We start from the raw sequence: 20,719 nt of genomic DNA on the forward strand, positions 1-20,719 counted from the left end.
CTTCGGGCTCGAACGGCGCCCTTTTGGAAAAGAATTTCAACACCGTCCAGATAAAAATAACGACACCGATAATGGAAGAACAATTACATTTCTTTTTATAAATTTCATCGCAGGAGTCCTTGAAATATAATAAATGAAATTTATGTTTTAATTTAACCCGAGTACCAAAATTTTCAAACTTCTCGATTCATTTTGAAGGCTGCAAGGAAGCTCGATCGTTACTTGAATTAATTAGCGAGCGATAAATTCAGGGCTCGAGTTTACCGAGTAGCTCGATATTGCTCTCGCAACAGTTTCAACGAGCTGATTATAAACATGATACATTAAAACAAGTCTCCAGCAAAATGTCAGTTTGATTATAAGAATGAAAAAAAAAGCTGCATCAGTCCCGGTTAACCGTTCTTTATTTCTTAGAAAAAGCTCGCGATTTCCAGCTGGTTACGCGATTGAATATTCAACAGGAACACCATTCGCGTGATTGCGAATCGCGTGCCATTCTCTCCAATCGCGACTAATTACGTTCGCCACCATGACTCCGATTACTCGGAGCGCTAGACTTATCTAAAATAAATCTGTTTCTTTTTCAAATATAAATTTCTGAGATCCCTGCTAGCTCCAATAAGCGCCTAATAATCAATGAATTCTAAGAAAGCGATCCACCGCCTACATCTCATTGTCACGTGTCCCTGGCTACTAAGAGGCTGGAAAGTGAGAGCAAAGAGAAAAAGGGGTCGATTTAGCATCGAAGGTCAAGCTAGAAGGCGAACAGGCATCTTGCGGGTCGAGCTGATCGAGGATAATGTGGATGCAATTACTGGCGCACCGAGTGGTAGAGGGAACGGTGCGATCAGACACCGGCTGCAGATCTGGTTGACACGTTTACCATCGGCTCTTCCTCCAAATACACAGCCATATACTACACGCGTGTGCACGTGAAACGGTAATGTGCATCGAGTGTATAGCACGGAGGCTGGCCTGCTTTGATAGCGACGTCTTCTATCATCCAGCAGCCATCTGCGTGTGACTTCTCTTCCTCCGGTGACATAACGTTACACGTGTTGGACTAAGTGCTCGATATACGCGCCTTCAGAAATCGCGTTACCCCATTCAATGCCTTTGAAGTCGTTCGATTGGATCTAGCGAATTTCTCGAGATCGATCAAGTACTCGCCTAACGAGAGATAATGAGGATCGTGAGACGAGAAAACTAGGTCACACGATCGGTTGATTAAGTATTTGCGATGAATAAAAGGACCGTTTCTTGGGGATTCTTAGCGACGAAAGAAGACTTATTAAATATATCTTGAAAGAGCAACCTTGCACGACTAACTGGATGAACATTAACAAGACTAAACGCAACTGATTTTCATCATTGCTCTTTTCTTTAGGATCAGCTAGGCCCAAAAGCCTCGACTACGTACAAGTGCATCTATTTTTAAGGGAGCAAAGGGCACGACAGATTACACGTGAAGCTGTAAACAATACGGGACGAGAGAAGCCTCGATTTTGCATGATCCGAAACCTCGGGAGAACCTATGAATGCCAGAGATCTGGCATTAGACGTTCATCCGTACCTCGGTGTATCTATGTCATCGTGGCTCGATGCTTTCAATATTCAACTATGTTATTTAATCAAGTCGTATCTTATCCTATTTCCCTGATTATCTTTTTTCTACGTGACATTTATCAAAATTAATCAATTCCTAATTGCAATTCAATAAAAGAATCCATACAACCCTTTGCAAGAAAAATAAAAATAAAATTCGTGCTGAAAATGAAAATAATTTTCTCCCTTGAAAAAATTATTAATTAAGTAACTATTTGTAACTAGTGTCACCTCAGAACACTGTGTATGTACAAGATCGATGCCAGTTCGTCAGGGGAAGAGCTTACCGTGTCGATAGTCATAGAACAGAGAAACCTTTTCAGGTAGAAAGACTTACCCTCCTCGGCTGGCAATTCTGTAACAAAGAAAATACATAGCAGATAAATAACTGTTGAACGAATTGACAAGGAATTGATAATTCGGTTCGTACATGCAGCGGCAAAGATTTACAGAAAGTCTATACGGAGGTAGCTTCTTTAAGCTGGCCTAGTTTGAATTGTTGAAGCACCGTTCGCTTACTGACATGGCAAACAACGTTTTTCTCGTCGATAATAAACGCCCGTACACGGTGACGTCCCATCGACTCGTGTCCCCGTGACAAGCAGTAAAAAGTGGGCTTCGGCAAAGGGGAAAAAATGTGGGACTAGTAGGGTTCTGTGAAAAGGAACAAATTTCCAGCTTGAATCCCGACATTACCGCTTCCGATACGCCACCGGCTGTGTTTCGCATACTTTCGCTATTAGCAAGATGAAAGCATTTCTAACGAGGATTGCTTCGAATTAGATGAACGATAACTGTGTCTACTTTAACTTTAGATCTTCATCCAATTTTCAAAGGAATGCGTTTGAAGTTGGGAAAATTTTCGAGCAGTGAATGGCAGGTATAAAAAAGCCATTTATCCAGAGATAGATCTAATAATAGAAAATGAATTAAATCCTGAAATATATTCGCAAACGAGTTTCGAAAGTGAACCGAGAGCAAAACCAGATTTTCCAGCTACATAGTCGCTTTTCCTCTAGACGACTATGAGAACTCAGAAATGTGCAACAATAATAGCTTTTACTTCGCCGGCGATGTTTCCGAAATTTCGACAATTTATACTTCGAGTAATAAAGCAAACAGTGTTTCGAGTCTCATTTGCTCGGACCTGAAATTCTGAACGGCCATCATTTCTGTACCAAGCATCCTGCCAAAAAACGAACGAGAAAACGAGGAACGTGTCGCAAATCTGTGTACCAGTGGCAGATGGCCAACGACACGAAACTGTTAGGGTAACTGTTAATTTCCATAGGTGACAAACGTAATGGGATCAAACGCGGCGATGATTGCCTCGAAACGCGTCATATGTTAATTCTTTTTTTTTTCTTCATCTGTATTCTGCACAGGTGTGTTTTCCCGAAGGATGCAAATCGAGGTATTAATTTAATCGAGGCAGACGTCACCGAGATTGGCATTCGAATGGAACCGATATTGCATTATTCGAACGCTTAGCGGCTTACGCGTTGCGGTCAGTAACGCGGTTCAATTTTGATAACCACCGTCAAATTGCGATAATCGATGACAAATATAACGCCGCATTCAATGTTATAATATTTTTTAATTACCAGTGTCGCTTGAAATAAGGCAGATTTAACATTTTGACTGTCATGTTACCCATATATCACTTGAACTTCAATAGGAATCCATCACTCATTATTAGGAATTCTTTGACTTACTTAATTGGAGATACTCGAATTAGACACTTGAAATTATGAATAAAAATATAAATAATGGAATTTTCGACGGCTCTAGCGTGGCAGTCAAAGTGTTAAAGGTAGATCTTGAATGACCCAGTAACGAGGCCTTATGAAACCCGTACGCTCGTCAAAATGTCGAGTCCCATTGAAGATCAATCGAAATCAGTCACATGTGTCACGAGAAGAAGGATTTAAATTACCAGGCAAAAATATCGATCCCTCGGGTGTACGCGAAACCGAGCACCGTTGAATTTTTTCACGTTTATTTGACTGTACAGTGCACACACGTGTGCAAAGTTAACAGAGACGTTTGGAGCACCATCGATCCTGGCCGCGCATACTAAGAGCAGCCAACACCGATGGCACACTATTGCAGAAACAATGCCGGTGTTGAACGCGATCAGAAACAGCAGACCGGGAGAGAAGAGACACGAGGAGGCTGGAGAGAGAAAAAAATCGAGTTTTTCCGTTGTTCGAGCGTCACGGTTACGAATTAATCACGCCAGGATGCAACCGGGACCACAAAGTTGCTCCGCCGCGTGTATCGGTGAAACTTGGCTGGCAAATACGATAAGGGAAGATCGTGATTTTGAGCACAGGATGGATTGTAATATTTTTTTTTTAAATTCTGAAAATATGAGGGAAATTATGTACGGGAAGGTTTAACCCTTTCGATGCGTTTCTGTACGTTTGTATCTTAAATAAAAGAGAATGCAAATTTTTAAAACGAATAGACGATAGAAATTCTGGTTGAATGAACCGAAAGACACTTTCCTATGGAGGACGAACAAATTTCGAAAATATAGTCGCGAAAATCGGTTGGTTATAAATAACCCGGGGATCGTTTCACGTGCTTCTGCCCGCTTCTCAAATCTGATTGTGTATTTTTGAAATGTAGGTTACGGAATGCCAGCGAATGCAAGTATCTGATAAAGGGTTGCGTAAGTTTTGGCAAGTGCATCGAGGATCTATTTGCGGTGGAAAAACAGCCCGCCGCGTATTGTTGTTTATTAAGACCGGTCGTGTAATCGTGATTTATCGTCTAATTGAAATATATACGAACACTAGCCGGTACCCCTATCAAATACCTTCGATCTATCGAAAGACAATAGACTTGATTAGTCTGAAACGAAATGCCGCTAATTATTTCCTATTTTAAGCATGACATTTTTCTGTAAATATCATCGATTCGCGCATTTAACGCGTCACATCAGCCGCGGGCAATAAGTTAATTGGATCAGCTTAAAGTAATTAAGTTTTCAGAATATGCAATCGATCAGCTTCGACGTAGTTTCTGTTTTTCTTCGATTCTTTTCCAAGTGTCCCGTTCAGGTAATAAACAGTTATGCACACTGAAGAATATTTTAACACCTTGCAAATTAAATCAGCTTCTTAACGCACTTTCGAAAATCATCATCTTCCAAGTACGCTCCTTCAACTATATTTCATCTTAGCCAAAAAATGTTTTGTGAATAAAATAGCCAAGTTAAAATTTCTCTTTATGGATGCCAAGGCAAACTTAGAGCCTACCTGATTCGCCTATTTTTCAGCATGGTACATCACTTATTTCTGGTATGCTAGATTATGCTACACGTGTCGCAATTTATTAACGCGAAACGCACGCGTTTCGAAGTGAGCAACATCGGTTCGCATACATCACGGGAACGAGGCCATCAATGTACATTTTTGTGCGCCAATTACGGAGCGGTTAACATGAATAATAATAACGAAGTATCTTAAAGTACATCGTGTCTAGGAATAGTTGGAACCAGAATAGAATAATAACACCCGATTGATATTTGATCGTCCAGTGATTCATTCAATAAGCGAATTTTATCAGTGTCTAATTAAAGGTTTGAACAGTTAAAAATGTCATTTCTATAGTAATAGTCAATGGTTATTGTCACTGCTGCACTTAACATTTAAATAAATTGGTGTTTTTTGAATTATCTCGCAATTATATGTAATTAAGGAAATGGTCTAATTATTTTTCTACTACAGTATGTCTCTTGAATTTTAAAGTAGACGACTGATACAGTTAACTATTAGAGAAACTTTCACCCTATCGTACGATCGATCAGAATAAGGGAAGCGTTAAATTTGTTGCTAAAATCGTATGAAAGATAATTTTCACTGCTGAATCACGAGAAAATCGCAGTTTCTCTACTAGAAATTTTGCTAGCTTAATTTCGCTAAATAGCTATTCAAATATTGAATACAAGTCAACGGACTGATATAAACTTTTTGTTATAATTTTCCTGGTTTAGGAACGGTGAAAGTTGACACGCGGTACTCGAAAACTTTCCATCCGAACTTTGATAACTTGTTCCATTAATAAATATGTTTTCAAAAATTCTTTATCAAAATATGAAATAAGTTTGAGGAAAAACTCGGTGCTACGAAATCCAGAAAATAGTAAAAGGCTTCTGGTTCGCATAAAAGACCCTCGATTTGATGCTCGCATCCCGGAGGACGGTTAAACGTCACAACGAGCTTTAATTTTGAAGAGCGGCCTTAAAACGAATTAACCCCGTTTGTCGCGATAAAACTTAATGCAATTTCATCGTAACACGCGCGATTTACCGAGTTCCAGCCGATTTTTAAACGCATTCCTCTGATCCACCTTGGCCTAACATCGAATTAATTAATTAAATAATTAAATCAATGATTTCTCATCCCTCGGATTTCGATCGATGATCCGAACTTCTCTATGCGTCGAGCGTACCAGGAACAAAAATTGTTTAGAAGTGACAAAGTTCTCTTCCCCGTAACTTATTAATAATGAATCAGACGACGAGTTACTCTGACGTGGTTTTTACTTACACGCTCGACGCGCGTCCACGTCATGTGTACACAAACAGAAGAAGGTATTCGAACAGCGGTACGTTCACAGGCTAATTATACAGTTTAGTAAATATCTTTGTAAAGAATCGTGTACTCTGTAGAAGATGCAGTTCAAAGATAAAATATGTACACGCGATTTTAATTCAACTACGAGTGTTTAAACCAAGTCCTTTCGGTGTTCGGTTCATATGTCACGGAGATAAGAATGAAAGGCTGAATGTAAATTACACATTCTCGTGTAATCATGGTTTATTAATATTGATACCACCTGGGAGGTTCGAAAATTTCTCATTCATTCCTCTGTTTATAAAAGTAACCCACTTCCGAATCGTACGTTTATCACGTAAATCGCGATCGTTTCGCGGCCGCTTCAATTGATAGTATTATTGATCGGCGTTACTTGTTTGAAATAAGATCGTAATTATGAGCAGAAGAATCTTAGAATAGAAAAAAGAAAATTCTACCGCGATGATTCATCGGGATGGGTTTGAATTTTTAGATAGTTCCAGAAGATCGATTTTATTTTAAAAAACCGGAGGAAAGGAAATAAGTGTTATTGTTTCGACCAGAACGTCGATCGATGACGTCAAGAAACCACTGAGGGAATTTCATTGAACGCAAATAGTGTTCCTGAGAATGATCATTTTTCCAATTTCGTTTCATATATTTTCACGAATTTTTCCAGGATTTGATATAGAGAATGGTTGAAGGATCAACACGATCGCGAATTCTTGTAATTAAAATTTTTATAGTCGGCTGTTTGGACACGTCTCTCGCAGATGACGAAACATTTTTCAGCGCAGCAAAATACCTTCGAAAGCGTAGCAACGTCATCGAAAAGCTGAAACGCGTCGCGGTTTTCGCGTTCTCGCGAGAATTACAAGGAGCGGATTAAATTATGAATGTACTATAACGAGGTATAACAGGTTAAACACGTGGACGATGGTATATACGTTCGACGATGAATTTTTCTGCAAGAGAAACGTTGTTAATTAATATGTACATGACACGCTGCGCGGTAGTTGATTTAAAGGTTGTTATGTCCTATTTAAAGCGCAATTTCGTTATCTAGCGAATGTGTGCACATACGTTAGATAAAATAGAGCGATAGCATCTCGTTTCTACCTTTGTTCGTGCCCGTGAACGTTCAAGAGACACTGAATCCTCTTTAAAGAAACAACAACCATTTGTTAAATATAAATTGTAGAAATTTTTCATAGATCATGAATAGACACTTTTTATAGAAAATAGAACATCGGCTTGAAAACGTCCTATTGAATACCTGTCCGATTTTCAGCCAGGTATTCTTTCTCTTCTCTCGAAGAGGAAGCTTCCACCGTTACAATGACAAATGCTGGCAAGAATTCAACGGAAGATTAAAAATCGTTACCGTACGAGGCGAAACGAGAGGTGCACAGAGGCCAGAAAGAGGTTTACGTACACCTACGTGTCGACGTCCGCCGAATATATTTCTGGAACTGAATAAACGGATCGCGAAAGCCGAAGCTTTTCGAATGATTCTGAATTTCCGTGACGAAACGCCGAGATATCGCGAATTCAATCGCCGTATCACTGTTTCCGCGATACTTGAACCTTTGTTGTTTGTTACTTATGACTCATGACGCGGTGAAAATAATCCTTTGTTATGCGCTGCACTGTAATTGCAATCACTCAAAACATGAATTTTCTAATTATAGTAATATATGGAGATTGATTGCCACGATGGAAGGAAGAAAATAGGTAAATTCCGACGCGTTCGGTTAGTGAGAGGATTGATTAGCAAAGAGTTATAAACTTTCACCTCCGCATCTGCGAAGACAACTCCTGAAATCGCAGTTGCACGACCCACATTGATTATCTCGCGGCTCCGATAAATGATAACGCGAAAGTAACCGAGGTTAATAAACCAAGCTTCAATCGAACATTATCGGTTATTGTCATTTTATTCGCTTTTCACTCGTTTAATCGTCGAAACAAAATACGATACTCCGAAATTTTTGTATTATATCATGATAATTCGAGAAGGCGGTCGAAAATGAAAACCGACAGAAAAATCCTAACTTCTGGATGATTATCTTGTCTTGTATAATAAGACACAAGAATGATAAGAAATGACTCCGAGAATAGCGTGCAGTAATAATTAAAAGTAATCTGAGTAATGATCGGGTATGATTCGTTTGGAAGGAAAACCAGCGAGGAAGGGTTGATTTTTCATGGAAACGAAAGCTTCTTCGAGGCGAAGAGAACGGAGTTGCACAGACAGACTTGTTGCTTGGCGTATTTTATTTTTGTAAACGAAAGACGATACTTCGCGGCACACTCGCCTATTTTGTAGGCCTCGTAATCGTCGCTCGTAATGCTTCGCCACAAATTCAACAGGCGAGCCGTGGAAAACGCGAATCTTTGCGGAAAACGAAGAGTAAACAAATCCCGGTTAGAATTAATATTATTTTCCCAAACGTTGTTCCGCGAAACTTTGTCGTCGAGCTTGTGAATTTTGTAAAATACCGCTGACAATAGATAAATTATTCCATCCACGTTGGTTTCTTTATTTATCCCGAAGACGTCTTATAAATATTGCGGTTCACTACTTCAGGGTTGACCCGAATGTCGGACACAAATAGTGAAAGGGTTAAGGAACCAGAAGGTCCTGGAGTACGAAATTAGAACGTTATCGGAATGCTTCGATATTTTTTTTCCGTTTCAAACACTCAATAGTTTGATCTGTGAATAACCTATGTTCTATAGTAGCGATGCTCATTTCACGGATCATTGACCACGGTTTATTTTTTTAATTGTGCAGCTGAACAAGCATTCGACTTCGTCAGTTTCGATAAACATTTTAGGCTCGAAATTAGAAAAAATTGAATAATTTTCGTTGCTGCGATCGAAGCTTCCTTGATTCAGTCCTGATGCGACTGTTTGAAGTTAATATTCGTTTGAATTCGATACAACTTCCTGAATGAAGACTCGATAGAACGCGTCTTGATAATAATTTCTAACAGTTAATAGGACTTGAAGCAATGCGAATCGATGATTGATAAATAACGACGAGTTCGACGTGAACCGGTATGACTTGCATTATGTAGATCAGGAAATACGTTGTTAGCGTACCACGTCCGTGCTCGCAATCGACTACTGATAACACGATAATTGCGTAAACTTTTCCCAGCTGATAGTACGTCAACGATATCGAGGTAAAATTATCAAGAAAATTAATTAATTCGAAAGATTTCTGTTCCTTCGAAAGTGATTAATTAAAAAATAGCCGATTTTCGATGATTGGACCAATAAACGAATTAAGAAAAAAAGAAAGAAAGTAAACCGAAGGTGCCACGTGTGATTGCTCGATCGAATTAACACGTTCGTCGCCACGTCGACACTGGGAATTTAATTTGATCATGATAAATAATTTCAGCACCGACTGGTGGTCCCGCGTTAAATAATCCATTTTATCGCGTCTTATTTGATACGATTATTTCCACTGTAACAATCAACACGTTAATTCAAGGCTGTCAAGCTGATATCGAAAAACAAAGAAAAAGGTCATTCATCTGGTAACGGTACCACTTTTCGTGTTTCGCCTAAGCGATCGAACATTTTCAGCGACCGATCGACAAGTTGATCATGAAAAATAACTGACGCGATTTCGTTTCATGCAACAATAGAGCAATTTTCTCGGAGAATCAGTGGAAACAGATACAATTACCGCAGGCGATATTCAATTCCTTTATACCGATTGAAAGCCAAATACGGCAATTTTCGAGTAATAAGAAAATTATGTAGGAACAACCTGTTCTAATGATTATCTGACGGTAATTCGACGGTAATTTCTTGTCATTCAGGGTTCAACGGCAAAATAAAGATAAAATACAAAGGATCTTAGGTAAGACGCAACTTGCTATCGTTTCGAGTAAATAAAACGCTTTAGAAGTACGATATCAAGCGTCCTGTTATTGAAGAATAAGAAATGAATAAAGGTGAATCGGATTCTATCGTGTACCTTAACCGGACACTGGGAATAAATAAAATCAAATAAACGGGAAACAGGTGAAATGATTTTACAAACAAAATGATTCTGTATAGAAATAGAGCTATGAATATTCGTTGGTTAACGCGTTTCATTGATTTTACGTCAGTTTAACAGGTTTCCAACGATGCTTCAGAAAAAGGTGTAACGCGTATCTTCCCGCTGATCGTCCATGAATGCCACGGTACTAATGATTCAAGGCCTCTATTGACAATCCACCATCTATTATTATTTTCAAACGCGACGAACACGCGTTATAACGGGGAAACGAGCACAACCTTGCGCATCTCTTCGCTACTCTCTTTCGCCGTTCACTTTTCAGAAACATTTCTCTGATAAAAGGGTTACTCGAATATGATTTCACATATTTTTGATCATCTTCATTAGCAAACGCATTAGCGAATTATATTGAAATCGATCAACAAACGTGTAGCTCATCGAAGAATTTCTCGTTTTACTTTTTATAGTAGAGCTTTGCTAGAGATATTAATCTTGTATTTATTTATGTTCATTATCGTTCGATAACCATTCCGACTTTACGACATGTAATACAGAGGTATAATTAATTCATTCTAAAGTGTGTATGACACAGTTACATGCTTTAGCTTTCAGCTGCTGAAGAGGCATAGATAGTGGTGTGTTTTTTCGAGCACGAGAGTGTACGTTCTACTTTTGATACTTTACGAACTAGGAAAGTCGTTAATTGATATAACTTCGATTGTTCGGTACAAGAAGATAATACGATAATTTTCAAATTATCTTCATCTATTTAACTAAACTCTGCTGGATTAATTAACACGTCGATCGTCGCGAAGGTGCCTCGAATTAGATACGATCAAATGATTTCATTTATACTTAAATTAAATTATATTCTAAAAAAAGGATGTAGTAATATAATTTTTGAATATTTCGTACCAATTCACGAATTATTAAAATTATGAACAGAAACGTCTAAAAAAGTCGATGTACTATATAATTAAGAGGTTAATTAATTCAATAAACCTTCACAGGACAGATGACCTATTTTAATGCTTCAACAATTAACTGATCATCCCACTACGACGATAAAAATATTAAAATATAAAAAAGTAGATATACAATTTCGAAGTGGTAAATAGCAAACTTCTAGGGAGAAAAAGTTTCTACATTATAATTAAGAGTTTAATTAGATAACTGAGGAAAGAACCTTCACCTATTTCAATGCTTCAACAACGAACTCGTAATCTCGCCATAAGGATAAAAATATTCTTAGAACGTCAGATTGCAATTAACATTTCTCTTTTTAAATAAAATGATAGAAAATAAAAAATCATCATCTCATACCGGAAATCGGAGGCGTTAGATATAGGAGGATGGTAGCTAACGAGTCAATAGACGGTATTTAAGGGGCAGCAAGATGATTCAAGGGATTTCACCGATGCGGGCCATTGAGAAAACTTTGAACACGTGTACCAGCGGACTGGTAGTGGAAAGTAATAGAGAGGGGATAAACATCGTGCGTCGTGTACAGACCAATGCTAACGCAAGTAGCTCGATAAAGCACTCTTTACCATGCTACTCAACTTTGTCCAGTTAATGGATTCGCAATATAATTGAATTCAAATTGCACAATGTTGCTTTCTATTTCAAAATTTCAGAATAAAAGACTGCAACTCCTAATGCTGGTGACTCATAATAATGAGTTGCACATAAAGAATAAAATAATGAGACGTGCAACACGTTGCAATATTAAATATTATTCACTTTGTATGTTTAATTTATAATAAATGTGTGCTTTATAATAAATAAAATAAAATTGTTGCATGTACAAACCGATATTCAAAGAGAAAAATATGATGCATAGGAGGAATGCAGGTACTTACCATTGAGACCATACTTCTCCTGGTTCCTCTTCACCTGATCGACAGACAATCCTTTATCAGGATCTACATTAAAGTAATTTACCACCTCTTCCACTGTTTTGCAATGGCCGTCCTCCATGGTTACCTTGTATTGGTACTTCACTAATCTTATCTGTTCAGTGGTTGTCCACGTTCATTCACACTGCAGTTTCTGCAATTCAAATGATATTACAAGTTAGAAATTTTCTTTCAGTTGATTATTTATAAAGTACAATTTTACATAGAAAATTTATAAACTAGGTAAATGATGAAGGTAAGAAACAACGATATCCTGAGTTAATACCATTGAATATAATTAGATAATTATTCAGCAAACGAAGAATCGTTATGAAGTAATTCAACCAGAAGAATGGTTTTCATGAGTTTTAATAATTTCAGCATAATGAACATTGGAGTAGAAAGAACAAAATATTGTTCTCAACAAACGTGAGAAACACGCTTCGAAATATAAATAAGGTCGAAAAGCAGTAATCAGCGTGAAAGGATCACGCGTGCACACGATCACATTGTAAACCATTTCAGGTTAAACACCCTGGTCCAGCCTCGAAAGTTACCAAGATGAACAGAATTCATCTACCTTGATCTCTTTGAACGAAAATACTCTATGAGATTCGTTAATAAGAGGAAACTCACCAAGGAATAAGCACAAAGTATTCGTTGGCGACGTGTCACTGGGAAATTACGTTACGGCTGTCGAATATTTAGGTTAGTTACAGGTCCCTAAGGTTCACTCGAGCACACAGAGAGGAAGAAAACAGAAACGAACTGACACGAACAAACAAATCGCCGGACACTGAAAAGAAAAATTTCTACGATCGGGGCACAACGTATCACGATACGCGGGCACAGAAATTTGAGACGCACGTCATTTTCATAACGATATATTTCCCGTAAATGCTAAGCAAACCTCCTCTTCCGTGAGACTGACACAGCGAACGGCAAATCATTGCACACGTGCGCCACCTGGCGGAATGCGCCATTAAACAAATTGCAGCGCAGTTGCTTTCGCGCCGTCTCGCAATCCGCGTCAACCAAAGTTTAACAGGTTAAAGATGAAAAACATTTCTCGAGGAACCGTCGTTTCTCCGGGCTTATATCTTTTTCTATTTCAAAGTAGAATATTCTTTGCGATCGCGATAACGTTCACCGTGTCATTCACGAGAAACGCGTTACAGAGACGGCGCAACGCGAAGCAGGAAAGTGCGTGCGAGTCGAATGAACCGAGCATGTGGAGCGACGCTATTGGCTGGACAGCGTTCGTCAAGTATGACGCACTCAGCTATTTTCAGTCTTCTGCTAGTCTATTTCCTTGGCGCGTATTTTAAGACATTCAAAGGACATCGCTATATTGTCGTTATGTAACCAATTGCTCTTATAATTTCATCTCGATCACTTTGATCGACAGTTCATGATCGAACATCGATTCGAATCGAACGTCTTTCGATTTATCGATATATACCAAACGGGGAAGCGCTCAGTTTATAATAAATTCAGGTGGGCAGCAATGGAGGCAAAAGATGGATACTATATCGAAAACTTTTGCTAAGATTATGTAATGAAAAAGTATACAAACTTCTACGTTATATATTGGAATTTTCTTGGCATATGGTTAATGTAATTGTCATTTAAAAAAGCAACTTTTGAAATAAACGATCAATTATTTTTTTTTTCAATTTCTTTCCCGATATGAATTTACGTTATGTAACACGCGCTCGTGTGAAAGCCCGCCGATGGCCAATGTCTACGCTTGTGTCTAAAATTAAGTTTATAACTTTCCACGATTACAACAACTGCGACTCGTCGTATTGTAGAAACGTTAGTCAATAAATTTAGTCAGGCAGACCGAAACGAAATAAACGTCGTAAAGTAGCAAACTTATACGATGTAGAAGAAAATAAAGCTGTTTGATCGTATTAGTGTATACTGAAAATTAATCAACACGTTGGGCCTCGAACGCGATTCCATTTTGAAAAATATACACGGGCGTAAGATACGAGAAGATTCAGAAAACAACTCTATCGTTCTACCGATACGTCATCGATCAACGATAATATATTAGTATTCAAGCGTAAAGAAGAAGCATGGTTCCAGGATCGATCAAATCCTTCGTTGTATCAGTCGATCGTTCTACGTTCAAGGTCGACTGGTACCGGAACTTAAAATTCCACCCAAGTGCAAAGGTCGCGTGGTAGCAAACGCCGAAGCCAAGGTTAGCGCTAAACTTGAGCGTGAATGGAGTAGCCGGGAGCGTGAATCGGGGTTACGGTCATGAGCGATTCCGGGCATTGAGAACTCGCCTCGCGATCCTATTTAGTTGTCTCCAACAAGTTCCACGAATACCGATCTATCCGTTTAGACCGCGACCCTGATGGAACCTAACAATGACCCAAAAGTCTAACCTTATATTTGTCCGAAAGCTTGTTCAAAGGAGGAAAATCGAAAGAAAAAAAAAAAAAAAAAAAGAAAAACTGGAGAAAAATGAAAAATCCCAGCTGAACTAACCCTTTGGACGCTAATGCAAGTAGATGTCCCGTAGTAGCGACGAAAGTGCACAAGCGATCATATCAAGGTTCGCGCGGGGGATAAAGTTTGATGAAAGGCACGCGGCAAAAGGACGACGACGACTACAGCTGGTCGATTGGTCGCACGGGACTGCGGAACACTTGTGAACCGGTCCGAAAGCTGTCCGTACGACCAGCTCGCTCGAACGCCCGGGACGCGACTAGCCGGCCAAATCGCGCGTGCCCCAGCGGACGATTTTAGCACGTCTCTGACGACGACTTCCTAATTATTTTGGCAGAGATGGCCAGCAGCCACTCTAACTTCCCTCCCTCCCTCCTAGCCACCCATCCCTCTTTCACGTTTCATCTTTATCCCGTGCTACCTTTGCCTATCTACCTGTCCCTCTCTCTCTCCCTCTACCCTCTTATCTACATCATCCTGATCCTCGCTTTTTACCAACCGTACGCATTTTCATTGCCATCATTTTTATCTTTAATTTCACGTAACACCCGTCCACCCTCTATTAAAATCGCGATCGTGAATCTCTCGATAGTTTATATTTTTTTCCTGTTTTTTTTCTTAGAAACGAAGGAAGAACGATTCGGATGAGATAAAGTATACAAATGATTCAGTGAAATGAAATCGAGCGCGAAACGTTAATGCCATAATACTGTTAGGTAACAGACAGTCGGGGTGATATAATATTCGAATGGGTTGGGTGGCGTGGCGGAACAGTTTCTATTTGAAGATGAGATGCAACACGGTGGACGGGCTATAAAGATAGGAAATGTAGTACGTTTGTTGGCAAACAAGTAGAGGTCGTGTTTGTATGTAACGTGAGCCCCACATCGACACGTCCGATGAAGCAATACGCTATGTTAGTCTGGCTGCTACTTAAGCTTCTGTGCTATACTTCAAAGTAACTAAACGTTTACTGGCTATACAACTTTTCATATATATCAACGAATAACGACTTTCCGACAGCATTTCAAGTCAACTACGAATAACAATAATTGGAATATAAGCACGAAGAAGAAAAAGAAGATCTAAATCCCAACTAAACGAGTATCATTTCTCAATTAATCTTTTTCTCCTTTACAATCCCAATGATCACTGGACACCGAAACAGAGTATCGACACACATGCGATCTCAATGATGATGGAGGGATCTAGGGATATACCCTGTCACGGTTTTGTAACAAATTTCCACAATTACTATAGTCCACGATTGCTAGTCCCTCGTATCTTGACCGAACGTCGCACAACACTTCTCGAAATCGTCCATTCGATTCTCCTCATTTTCTATAATACTCCTTTTCTCCCATGATTTCACACTTAGTAGTCGCGTACCATCACAAGAAACACTTAATTACAATGTCGACGGTGTTGAGCGGTGGTGGTAGCGCGGCAAGCAGACTTACCAAATACTACTTCTTTTCTCTGCTTTATCTCTTCTCCTATATTGTTGTCTATTGTTTGCTCGTTTTTATGAAACCGGCCCAACTGGTGGGTCCTCAACCCCGTCGCACTTCGATCGAGGCGGCACGGGATTCGTACGGCGCGGATCAAGACGAATTGAAAAATTGTGTCACACGCACTCTGCGCAACCGTGTAATCCTCTCTTCTCCCTGATACGTACGATGATCCGTTAATTAGCTACTCCTCCCTGGGCATCGTTCTTGATGACGCGCGCTGCTTCCTTTTATTTATTCTCCTTTTTTTTTTTTTTTTTTAAATTTCTTTTTACTATTTACTCTTTACATGAAGGGTGGCGTCGGAGGGCGAAAAACAAACAAACATTCAAAGGGCAACGCCTGCGCTGCTCAACGAAACGAAGCGACGAACCTCGCCGAAATTCCTTTAAATAGTCCGTAGGCGTCGCTACCTGGCGGCGAGACATCGAACGAGGGAAAACTCTGGCCGGAAGCCAGTGGTCCCGGCGACGGCCGTACAGCCTCTCGTGCCTGTCGTCGTAGTTTTTTCCATTTAACCTTCGAATATCGCCGAGCAGACACGCTCGCTAAACCTCGAAAATCGATTCACCGACACGCATCAGATCCGACTATCGAACGTACACCGCGATGAACCAGCGATTCCAGCCGACTTCCGGTACCAGGACGCTGCCGCCATTCTTGAGATCATCCTTCGCGCTTCTTTCGCCTCTCGTTTCTTTCGGTAAAACAGAATGAAACCCGGATTTTTTTATGTACCAGGTGTTTTTCAAATAAAATTCTCTTCGGAATGATAAATAATTACTTTGTTTTCTTCTTTCGTATTTTTAATATCCTGCCTTGAATTTTCAAATTTAAATACTTGGTGAGATAAAAGAGAATTATATAAATTTTTTTAACCAACGATATCTTTAGACACCGATGACTTTAGGGCATAAAATGAAAAGATAGTGTTTGAACAAAAGTTCACCTAGTTTCCCTGCACACAATGCTCCTGTTGGAAACGTTCAAGGTACACATTTTTCCTAAGATCGAAAATAGGTGGTTGGCTCATGGCCAGACGCGATATCAGCTACAACCTCGAAGACAATCTATCGACTGCGACCTCCAGCGATGGAAGCTGCGCGGGAAAAATTTGTTATTTCGCCAATCATCGGGACAGATCATTTGTATTATCGAGCCGAACACGACAATGCCACGAATACAAGAAGCTCCATCATTCGATCCTGTTTATTGTCCGAGCGGAACACGAACGCGTCGATTGGCGCGAATCTTGTTCATCTCGTGGAAAGCACGGCACGTTACATAATTATGGTCCAATATGTGCCGAACCTAAAATAAGAACACGCAATCTTCGTTTCTGTAATTGTTCGGTACTAATTTCGCCTCGAAGATGCTGCTCCGTTCGCGCACAGATTTTCATTCCAATTTTTCTTTCTATTTTCTCTCAACGTCTAAGCGGAAAATTTTCCATCCTCTAGATAGTCAATCTTCTTCTCAAACTTACGCGTCTTCGTCCAAAGAGGACGCGCTCTTGAAAATAAAATTTTCTCTTACACCCTGAAAAAGATTATAAGAAGAAAAATAGCTCCGGAGGGAAGAGAATTCAGCTTCCTAGGATAGTCTGCTTGTTCTCAATTACCGATATATCTATGCACACATTTAACAGGAATATTATTCATAAATAAGAGCAGGAACGAAGCGTTTGCCGCCCACGCAACGGCGCCTGAACGCTTCGAGTATAAGAGCAGGAGACTCGAGCGTGCGAGCAACACGTCGGCGGGGGTTCAAACGAAGAAGAAGAAGACGAAGAAGAAAGAGACGAGGCAACGGTCAACGTTCTGCTTCTGTTGCACGGCTCCTAAATATATTTAATATACGGCCACGTCACGGGTTGCGCGTCGTCCATGAATCCGTTTCATCCAGGCTAGCTCAACCCCTTCCTTGTAACATCATCGCGGATTTACACGTCGGTGGTTGATTTTGAAATAAATCTACGCGAGATTAGGATCATCAGACCGAACGATAAGAAAAATCGTTAACTCGAAGGTCTTGATTTCAGGTGATCCAGTTCTTACTTTTTCATTTTCAGCGCGAGTACGCCCCAGGGAAATACTCCGTGATTGGTCAGCCAGCGGGCAACGAGCTCGATCGTCGGAACTTGTCACGGTTTATTCCCCAAGTCTCGCGTCCCTTATGTTTGTTCAACGAGGCATGTGCCACCGCGTCTTCATGGAGAAGGACGTTTCTCAGAGGGAATAAATACGGCGGAGTAAATGAATCAGCGAACTGTTAACTACAGACGCGACACGCTAAAGTAAACGTAATATATTGGATGCCGCGTGTCTCGTGTAAATGAAACTTCAACGATACCGTTTACGAGATCGTCCGTAAGAAAGTGCCGCGAAAGTAGGTGTACATTGGCTTTCGATTAAAAATAAACGCGCGAATAGTAAATCGGAATTATGCTACTTAGAAACTGTGTAAAATCCATGAGTATCGTTTTAAGTATTAGCGCGTTCATTTTTCCTTCTTTTTATAAGCGAAAGCATCGTCCGGAAGATTAAGTCCCGCGAGATGTCCATCGGTATTCTCTCATTATGAGGAACAAAAATAAACTTCGTTATTTTGTCGCGTTGCTCGAAGGAGCGGTGGTTCAAAGCATCGTGTTATTTTTAGGTAAAACATAAAACGTTACGTAAAAGTCGACCAGTGTACCGACGTTCCGGGACATTATTATTCGAACCGTTTGTTCTTCTCGCTTACGACGAGAGGATTACCAGGGACGATCAGAAACGGCATCGGAAAACGTAGAATTATAGAATAAATCATCCACGATACGCTTGTCGGTCGATTAATATAAAGGAAAAAGAACGCGTAGCACGCGTGTGCTCGTTTATGAGCTGATAATAAGCGAGGGAACACGTGTTCCAGGAACTTTGATATTCCACGGTAACGTAAATTTTAGCGGCCGGTGGCCTGAAAATAGAGCGTCGAGCCTGCAAGTTTCCAGCCGCGAACCGATTTCTATTTATTTATGGACGTTTTCATAAACGAACTGCTAAACATCCACGACGAGACAGGCTGTGTCAGCCCGAGTGATCGATAGGACGTAACACGTCCCAGACTGAATCTCTTCCTCCAAGAATGATAAGGTGCACGCTGTTTCCCTCCTCCCGAGAATTATGCGTATCATCCGTTGTGAACGGAAACGAGATCGAAAGAAAAAAAATAGAGAGAAGGAAATGCAGGTGAACGGTGGATGATCAAGAAAACAAAGGGGGTTAGTTAAGGGAACAGAAGGTGGAACGAAGAGAAGAAGAACTCGGTTGGCTCTCGGTTCGGCCAACAAATCAACTCGCGCTCGCGTGAGAAAAGGCACTCGGTGAAGATTTAAACTCGAGCATCAAGAGGATCAAAGTTGAGATTCCGAATGACAGATAGGGGTTACGAGGGGCAGAGCAGCGTGCAAGATACGTCTATTCTGGATTCTGGCAACAATAATGCCTGCCAGGGACAGCGAGTGAATCGGGCGTAACACGCGCCCGGTATATACTCCGGCAAACAACTAATGACGCGGCTCGTACAAAGGCCGCCCGTTCTAATTTCGTGTTATCCTGTTGGTTGCCTAAAAATATGCGCGGGACAGGCCCGGGGTACGTTCACTTTTCGACGATGAAATGGAAAGTCGGCCGGTGTCGCGAGTCCGTCATCGCGACGCTCTTCAAGGTACGCGCTTGAACGATCATCCCCCTCGACGACGATGCTTTCTACAAAACGCGACGTACTCGTGTCCCCCGCTGATGGATGATCAATTTTCTCAGTTAATTAGGCACAGCTTTCCTTCTTCCGTTTCGTCCGAGTGAAAGTATCTGGAAACGGAGTAACTGCTAGAGTTTCAGATATTTTGAAACGAGGAAAAGAGGATAGCGTGTCGTTGGATGAAGCGTTGACAGGTAGACGAGATGCAGGTTTCCCTAGCTAACCGGTAGGTCCGTTGAAAGAAACCTGACGATTAGGCTCAATTATCTATGTATCTCGCGCGATCTGGTTTAATGGCCGAGCTAATTATTCATCAACTTTACCGTACGCGAGTACTTTGACAGGATCCTCCATAAACGTATAAATAACTACTGATTCATTAAGGGAAAAAATCCAGTCAGGGTGCATTTGCACCAGCTGACGATGATTATGCACGCGTCGAGGAACAACAACAACAACTACTACTACCACAGGTCTTTGGCTCGATAGGCTTGCAACACGACGGCATTCTTTCCGGTAGGAAGTCTGAGACACGGAGTCAACGCGTCTGTCAAGCGAGCTGAGAGCCGCGAATCAAGAACGATCGGCCCGCGTTAAGATGGTGTTGGTGGTGGCAGCATGGCTTCTTGTGCCCGTTCGTTTTCAGGGTTAACGGGAATATCGGTGCCACTTATGTAAAATTTTCTACCAGTAACATTGGCTCCAATAATAAAACACGCCAGTCCGTTTGGTACCCGTGCACGTTCATTACCTACGCTGGTACACGTCTTAGCCACGAGTAATTTGCGAATAAAATCGTTCTGTGTGCGTGTGTGTCGGGTGCTTACGACCTAAACTAAAAATACGCGGGGTCCGATCAACGGCCAACTGGGCCAGTGAAGTAATCGC

The 20,719-nt window shown here is 40.6% G+C and overlaps 1 protein-coding gene across 6 annotated transcripts in view; it reads right to left on the minus strand.

Moving 5' to 3' along the window:
- SERCA (ATPase sarcoplasmic/endoplasmic reticulum Ca2+ transporting SERCA) overlaps nt 1-16,462 on the minus strand; it is a 28,339-nt gene extending 11,877 nt beyond the window's left edge. For 3 of the 6 annotated variants that reach the window (XM_034335329.2, XM_034335330.2, XM_034335325.2), the window contains exons 1-3: nt 16,040-16,462; nt 12,078-12,267; nt 1,943-1,960 (exon numbers count right to left, since the gene is read on the minus strand). In XM_034335329.2, coding sequence (XP_034191220.1) covers nt 1,943-1,960; nt 12,078-12,195 — 136 coding nt within the window. In that variant the 5' untranslated portion in view covers nt 12,196-12,267; nt 16,040-16,462. Of the gene's footprint in view, nt 1-1,942; nt 1,961-12,077; nt 12,268-12,749; nt 13,040-14,618; nt 14,835-16,039 lie in introns of those variants that run through there. The other 3 variants (XM_034335328.2, XM_034335326.2, XM_034335327.2) reach the window with 3 other exon arrangements.
- Nucleotides 16,463-20,719: the final 4,257 nt, after the last annotated feature.

The sequence above is a fragment of the Osmia lignaria genome, chromosome 14 (assembly GCF_051020975.1).
Source record: "Osmia lignaria lignaria isolate PbOS001 chromosome 14, iyOsmLign1, whole genome shotgun sequence".
In the NCBI taxonomy this organism is placed as follows: Eukaryota; Metazoa; Arthropoda; class Insecta; order Hymenoptera; family Megachilidae; genus Osmia; species Osmia lignaria.